General features: G+C 36.3%; 2 protein-coding genes across 4 annotated transcripts in view; one reads left to right on the forward strand and one right to left on the reverse strand.

Annotated features, from left to right (window-relative positions):
- Positions 1 to 4,231, forward strand: part of CCDC88A (coiled-coil domain containing 88A) — a 112,080-nt gene extending 107,849 nt beyond the window's left edge. For all 3 annotated transcript variants that reach the window (XM_061155416.1, XM_061155417.1, XM_061155418.1), the window contains 2 exons: positions 282 to 382; positions 1,098 to 4,231. In XM_061155416.1, the coding sequence (XP_061011399.1) occupies positions 282 to 346 (65 nt within the window). In that variant the 3' untranslated portion in view covers positions 347 to 382; positions 1,098 to 4,231. The remainder of the gene's footprint in view (positions 1 to 281; positions 383 to 1,097) is intronic.
- Positions 4,232 to 6,115: 1,884 nt separating this feature from the next.
- Positions 6,116 to 7,928, reverse strand: LOC133064894 (prolyl-tRNA synthetase associated domain-containing protein 1). The gene is made up of 2 exons (XM_061155428.1): positions 7,773 to 7,928; positions 6,116 to 6,638 (listed from the first exon to the last, which is right to left on the reverse strand). The coding sequence occupies exons 1-2, from the start codon at positions 7,854 to 7,856 to the stop codon at positions 6,207 to 6,209; spliced, it is 516 nt and encodes a 171-aa protein (XP_061011411.1). The 5' UTR covers positions 7,857 to 7,928; the 3' UTR covers positions 6,116 to 6,206.
- Between the last annotated feature and the right edge of the window lie 41 nt (positions 7,929 to 7,969).

A 7,969-nucleotide genomic window follows, 5' to 3' on the forward strand; every position in this document is an offset into this window, starting at 1 on the left:
TGCTGCTGCATGCAAGATTATTTTTTACTTTAAAACTATATGTGACCACATAGTAAATAAACATAATAAACCTATCAGACACCAAGAGCACATTATTATTTATAACTTTTAAAACATGTAAATCAGTCTTTAAGTAGAGATGTCTATCAGATGAATAACATTTCCAGAGTTAGATTCCTTCTCTTTGCCCAACGCAGTGAGAGCTCTATAGTTTCTTATCTTCATGAATTGTATTATGTTTAGCTTTTCATTAAATAACATGAAATGCTTTTCTCCTGCAGATGTGGACAAAGTACAAGAAAACAGAAATTCAAAAAGCAGGTCTAGGGAGCAACAAAGCTCCTAATTCTATAACCCCACTACATGACATGTGGGCCAAGTGGTGAGTTTCTTGCTTAAAATGTAAATGAGATTAATCTCATTTATACACACTAACTGCATTAAGTATAAGAACAAGTGCACATTGCATTAACAGATGTAAATATTGCTTGCTTTATTCATGATTTTCTGTCTGTCTGATTAGTAAATCAAAATCACCTGATTCCTCAAAGCTTTTGGCCATCAGTGCACGCTCAGTCGTGTCCGACTCTTTGCGACCCCATGGACTGTAGCCCACCAGGCTCCTCTGTCCATGTAATTTTCCAAGCAAGAATACTGGAGTGGGTTGCCATGCCCTTCTCCAGGGGATCGTCCCAACACAGGGATCAAACCCGGGTCTCCCACATTGCAGGCAGATTCCTTACCATTTGAGCCACCTGGGAAGCCCCTTAGTGCAGGAAAACAATCCTGAAAAATATTTTTCCCCTCAATTTAAATTTGATTTTACTAATGAATAACGTTTTAGAAATTACTTTTTCAGTTTAAAATCTTTCTGGTAGGAATATAACTTCTGTGCAATGTTCTTGGTAATTGAGGAGAATAAATTAAATGTCTTTTCTACGAAGAGCTGCTTAGACAAATTCTGACTCTCTGTCACTCTTATCCCTGTAAAAGTACCTGGTGCATGCTGTTCTTTTAGTGGTTGCTCTGTATTTTATATCTCTTATCTTCAAACTTTTCTTATATTTTCTTTCTTTCTACTTTCCAACTAAATACAGAGAGAAAAGTGTCCTTCAGTTTCTCAGTGTGAAGCCTTTATTTCTGAAGTAACAAGACACCCAACTATAGGAATCATTTTTTAAAATCTTTAAGGAGACTTAACAATCCTTCGTGACTAGAGCAGGAAAGAAATACAAACCTTCATTCCTTCCTTGAATCAAGGAGCACTACTGGAGTCAACTGCCAAAATTTTTAGAAGGTTTTTGTGACTTATTATGTACATTGTACTGTTAAGATCTACTGAATAAAGCATGTTCTCTCGCTAAGGACCAAGTGTTTTAAGGGTTAAAGAAGTACTCCAAGAACAATATACTTCTTTCATCATTTGTTTATGAATTTATCCATGTTTGCTTAATGCTTCCGCTAAGTATTAGCCTAAGTCTAGCCACTTATATTTAGTTGTGTAAACCTAAATTAAATGCTGTAGTATGCTGTGGAATGTACTATATATCAAGATACAGAGAACATTGTTTAGGCATGTCAGAGCCTTATTTGGTTAGCAGACTGCATGTGTTGGTATTCTCTTATTTTTAAGCCAATTATTTTGATGCACTGCAAAAGAAACTCAGTTTATGAAATAACTGAAAAATCCATGATAGGAGTTATAAAAAAAATCTACAGTGATATTAATATTTCCATATTCCCTGCTAAGGAACACTAAGTAATTCATTCACACATGGATCCAAGGTAATTAGAATGTGTTTTTCTGAAATGTTTTTTTTAGTAAGGTGGTTTTCTAGAAAAAGACATTCCCAAGATAAAGCTATTGTGTTTGAACTCATTTCCCTTCTTTAGTGTTGGGTTATGTATGTATGTTTTTTTTAACTTAAGAGCTGACTGTTTGTTGCTTAAGAAGTTTTCTTATGGCAAAAATAATGTAAATACTTTACTACGATCCGCATTTTGCCAGGAACTCATTTATTATTAAGGTTATCACTTATTAATAAGAATTTTTGGTTTTGTCCTTTATAAGACTACATTAAAGTTGGTAACTGTTATCAGTACTTTTGAAATATTTGTATGCATTTGTTTTACATTTGAAAGAAGCACAAAAAAGTAAATTTAGTTAACCCAGGGAAACATCAGTTTTTTTGTAGTTCCAATTTTCTATCACAGTTTTATTTTCTTATAAAATCAAAAATTGCATTGATACATATTAATGCAAATTCATTATTTAACATAAATATATGAATAATCTTAAAGGTCTGAAATGAGAAAGATACTGACTTTTTAATTTTAACAATGTACTTCTTAGGCTCTCACTACCAGCTCTAAAAATCTTTTTGGAATAATTCCATAGTGTGTAGTTTATGAACTGTGTGTTTCATCACTAACCTAGTAGCCATGAGAAATGTGTCTCTCTCTCTCCCTCCTTCCTCATGCCCTTCTCTTTTTTCCCCCTCTTTTTGATAGGCCAGTAAGAGTGTTGTGTTCATAGTCTACTTTCAGAAAGACCATTAATGAAAAAATAATACGGCATGTATAGTTGAAAAGAAACGGAAATGGAAGTTAGGTTTTGCCACCAAATAATGCTGTAAAGTTAAATCACTTTTAAAATCTTGGATGAAAGGTGCTATGTAAATATAAATACAAAGGATTCTTACTAAGATACAAATATTGCACAACAGACATATTTAAAACCTATTCTCTAGACTGTGAAACATGTCTCCATCATGATTTCCTAGACTGAAGTATCAGATTGATAATGGGCATCATGGCAGTCTAGAGATGTCTGCATGTAAAAACTGTAAATTCATTTTTAGGTGGATAAATTGAGAGTAAATATAGAAATTATGTTTTAGCTAAATACAATAAGTGGGTAACTTAGATTTATATTAACTAGCATCTAATTTGCACAACTAGGACACATCCCAGGACATTTGCTTCAAGTTGAAATTTAATGAGTAGGAGGTAGTCCAGCGAGGGTGTGTGATACCACAGCTTGATCTCTCCAGGACACTAATATCCTAAAACAGAGACCCTGCTGACTGAAGCAACACATTATTGCTTCAATTAGAAAATGCTTAAGGGTAGCCTGTAAAGGGCTGACTGAGGAAATGCAGCAAGACAACCAAGAGAACACTTGAGACTGCAAAAAGTAGGCATATTCTCAAATCACATTCATCACCTTTTTCATACCATTTCAAGAAAGGACTAGATAACCACATGAGTATTTTACCATTTCCAAAAGATAGCATCAGAAGCAAACTTAGTAGGAAGTCATGCTTTTCCCTTAGATAAACTACTTCTGCCAAACAAAACCATGTAACCAACTGGAAAGTACAATAGCTGGGGCCACTTTCCTGACTGGCGCCTGACATGATTTTAATTATCTGGCTCTACTCCCCCTTGGAAACTAAAGAATTTATATACAGGGTAATAGCTTCGGCCCAGAGCTCCGATAAAGTGCTTCAGATCTGGCAGTGTGGAAATTTTCGGTCCAAGTTTTTGAACTGGTGGTTACCAAAGAGTTCACAGAACAGGTTTGTATGTAGCACCTTTCATGCAAGGCATGGTAAGAGCCTATTTAAAAATCACTGTGCATATAACAGAATTGCAGCCACCTCACAAATGAAGTATTACAGCCTGTACTGTCTTAACAGTTTATGTCAGGAAGTGAAAAAGATATTGTACCAAATCTGGAATTACAATGAGGAGTAATAATGTATGCTGAATAACTTTTGTACTTTAAGTTACTTTTTATGAGAAAAGTGAAGTTTTGTGTTTTTTTTTCTGCTACTCTTAGTCCTGAGATATGTTTTTTTTTCCTTAAGCCTTGAATGAATAATACAGACGGAGCCCATTTTATAATATAAACCTTGATGTACAAGTTATTTGGACAACAGTGAAAATGCCTTAAAAGGAATGCTTATGGATAAAGTTGCACTTATAACACCCTTTAACAAAACCTGATTTTAAATTGTCTTTCTTTTCTAAGGGTTCTCTCTTTCAATGTTTGCCATTGTACTTATAACTGTTATTAAATACCAAATCAAATAATACAAGAGCTGTAACATTTCCTTTAAAGTAACGCTACTGAGAAATCTGTAGTTAAATGGCAAAATGTTTGTTACTTGGCTATATTAAAGCCACAGTTGATAACAAAAAATCCAGTTCATAACAAAAAAGACACCATCATTTGGCTGATCTGTCTTTTTTCAAAAACATTTTTCATTTTCGTTTTTAACTTTTATTTCTTCTAAAAAAATTAAGTTGGTTTAACATTCACTTGTCAAACTGATATGATTTTTATAACAAGTGATTAGCAATCATAACATATAATTTAACCAAGTATTATTCTTTCCTTTCTCTTTGCCCTAGAAAACCAATTTTCAGATATAATCTTGTTTATCTCTGTTCTAATCACTTTGGGATGAGTATTAGAGGTTTTGGGAGAAAGAGAAGAGTCTATTAGTTTTGTCAATCCCAGAAGTGTCATTACAATAATAGATTGTACACATCAGTCTCTTTTCATTTTCACCTAGACTTTGGGAAGCATAATGTTAAGAGATGGCAACTTGCCTTGTGTCATTGGGCAGGTCAGTCTTTCTGGGCCTATTTTCACTCTAAGGTGAGGACAGTTAGACCAGTTTCCTGAGGTCCTCAGTGTCTTTGATTCAATTCAGTAAACCTTCATTTTATATTCAAAGCAACCTAAATTTCTTCTTTCTTAGAGATATAGTACCAAGTAGGCAAAAAACCAGTGTAGCATCTCAGAATGTTATCACTGATGGAAGATATTTCTTACTAACTCATCTAACTTACTCACTCATCTATATTTTAGAAAAATTATGCCATCAGTAAACTTGTAGTCTCTAACCACATATATTGAAAAATGACAAGTTTTTACCTTTGCCTTTCAGTAATGCAGATTGGTACAAATTAAATATAATTTCTCTACCAGAAGAAATTACTGCGTGTTCAACCTTAGGAAAAAACGTTTCTCTCTCAAATATCCGATTGTATTAGAGGAAATGATAATTTTCCTAAGTCCTCTAGGCTGTTTTGTAGCCTACTCAGACCCTCAATTAGGGTCTTATTTGCGTTTAAGAGTGGTGAAAAAGTATATTAATTTTCCTCACTGTTTTTGAACTAGCTTCTATATGGCAATTGACAATACCTAATCCTGGGTTCTTACACGTTTTTGTTTATATGTGTATAAAATTTATCTTACCCTTTTTAGATGCATAGTTGAAAAAATGAGTAAATTTAATATAGCCTAAAGGACAGAAGAAACTTGTTCAAGCATGTTCAAATTTCTAACCTCTGAACAAAGACTAAACAAATCCTTCTTAATGGCCTCTGTATGTTCTGCTCCTGAGTTTTAAAATGTAGTTTCATTAGTATAATGATTATGGCATATTTTATACCCCTACTTTGAGGGTTTTTCTAGATTAAGATATTCTAAAGATAGAATTTTATTTAAAAAATTAGCTTATTTTTCACTGGGGGGGAAAAAAGCATTGGTTTAAAAACAAACAGTAACAGAAAGGTTTTCCCTTGCCCCCTTGTTTAATTATACTGCTGGAAATTCTTATTCCTTAATCCTCATTCCCTCGGGATAACCACTATTTACAATTTAATGTCTTCCCATATTATTTTATTTTTTCCCCATATGTACACTATCACATGTATAATTTTACATATGCTATTTTTGCAACTTGCTTTTTCTCAAGTATAATAAATAAGATGTAAGACAGTTAATCTTAGATAAATAATCTCAGTTTTGATATGAATTCTTTTCTGGCCACCCTGCAGCCTGCGGGCATCTCAGTTCCCGTGACCAGGCACTGAACCTGTGCCAGGCAGTGAAAGCCTGATTCCTAACCAGAAGGCAACCAGGGAACTCCTGATGTTAATGAAGGCATTCTTGTAACAAGTAATCATCATGGGGATGGGGAGGGTGGAACCTCTGACCTGACTAAAGTTACCTCAATAGATCTTAAAAAAAAAAAAACAAAAAAAAAACTTTAAGATGAAATAGTCTTTCTCAAATAGTTCAGGTCACCAAACCAAGTGCTAGATATGTCTTCCCATTTTTAATGCTTTTTATAATTACAAGTAAGAAAAACAGCTTTCAGAAATAAATACTCTGAACTTTAGCCCAATTAGTTTTTATCAAAGTTTAGTATTATGGGATCATGTCCTGTGTTCTTCACAAATGTGAGAAAGTCTTCAGGGCTCAATCCCATGGTTGCAGCATTGGTCATTGGATGAAAGTACACCTTTTCATATCCACCTTCCAAAAAGGCAGAATCCAGAACAAACTTCACATCTCCATCATCACAGAAGAGTGCCAATGGTGTGGCACAACCTTGGCCAACTTTCAGTTTTTCTAGCATGGCTGCTTCATCAGCAAACCGCAGGTTTCCACTCCCGACACCTAACTGCTTGGCGAGATCATTTAAATTAATTTGTCTATCATGAAGAACTGTCACCAGCCAATAGCCTTTTTTCTTTTTGTCCTTAAGAAATAAGTTCTTACTGTGTGCGCCTTTCAAATGCTGGATATGAGGCATCATTTCTTCAACTGTAAACACCTGTAAAATACCACATGAGAAGTTTAAAAATAACATGCATGTACACTGCAAATATACAGTTATATATACGTTGCTTGCTGGGTCTAAACAGTGAGGTTAGGGAGTACTCGGTACCCTGGATTTCACTGGTAACCCACTGATAACCCCTGTTATCAAATAATTATATCTCAGGACCTCAGGTAGTTTCTCTTGGGCCAGTTCTCCATTCCGATATGCTGGCTAAGCCTTCACATTTCTAAAGTGCTATTTTTGTTTTTCCTTTAGACTTTGTCCAGTTTATAGCAGCCCTCACAACACTGTAAATCAACTATACTCCAATAAAAATGGGGGAAAAAAAGTTTATAGCAGCCCAGACTCCTATTCCTTGGCATTCCATCCAGACCATAATACAACCTTCACTCGATAAAACATAACTACAGAGGGAGTGAAGGCGGGGAATGAGAGCCTGGGCTAATATAAAAAGAACATCAGAAAAGCTGGCAATATGCACAGTAAAAAGGGGGAGAGTATCGACTAAGGGAGGCAAAAGGGTCAAAGAAAATACTAGTTTTGATTAATTTCTCTACCCTTCGAAGATTATCACTATCTAGCTAGTTATCACGAGCTGTTACTCAAGCGTTAGGCAAAAACTATGTCATCCCAACACCCAGGTTATATACTGGCTACGTGAGATACTTGCAAAAACAAAAAAATCTTTCCATCAATGAACTGAATCATGTTAAAAAATAACAAACTCTAACCTTGGTGTCCCGCATGCATCATAGCCTCTGCAGAAACGTTTTACTGCTTGGCAACTTACATACCCAGGCCAGTTTGAGATGCACAACTTCTCAATATGTTGCGCTAGTTCCCAAAATTAAAAAAAGAAAAAAAACCACTCCAAAAGGAAAACAGGTTTTTTTTGTTTTTTTTTTTCCACAATAACAGCAAGAGTCCCAAGAGGAGATGCACTCGGTGGTGCATTCAGATCCCTCTCTACTCTGGATTCCGGGAAATGCCTTAGAACGGACTTTTTCTGTGGTACAGTGACCGCCCCCCCCACCACCCCGGAAGTCTACTTTCAGTGGCTTCCCCTCGCAGACGCTGCAGTAGAGCCCACTCCCTCCGGGGATAGTACTAGCGGGAGCGTCTCACCTCTGGGTGCTCCACGACCTCTGTGCGAATGGCCAGGGCGGCGAGCCGCTGCTCCAGCGCCGCCCGCAACTCAGCGCCTGCCATGCTGTCCTCGTGGCGGCGGCTAGAGACCCGGCCGAGGGGCGGGGCGTGGCTTCCCGCGGACTGCCCACTGCAGGCTGAGGCGGAAGTTCCTGGAGGGACAGGGGCGGTGCCGG

Source organism: Dama dama, chromosome 11, assembly GCF_033118175.1.
Source record: "Dama dama isolate Ldn47 chromosome 11, ASM3311817v1, whole genome shotgun sequence".
NCBI lineage: Eukaryota > Metazoa > Chordata > Mammalia > Artiodactyla > Cervidae > Dama > Dama dama.

Coding starts and splice junctions, on each gene's coding strand:
- LOC133064894 (XM_061155428.1), bottom strand. CDS start 7,856: ATGGCAGGCGCTGAGTTGCGGGCGGCGCTGGAGCAGCGGCTCGCCGCC. Junction 6,639..7,772: donor AGGTCGTGGAGCACCCAGAG/GTGAGACGCTCC, acceptor GGTATTTTACAG/GTGTTTACAGTTGAAGAAAT.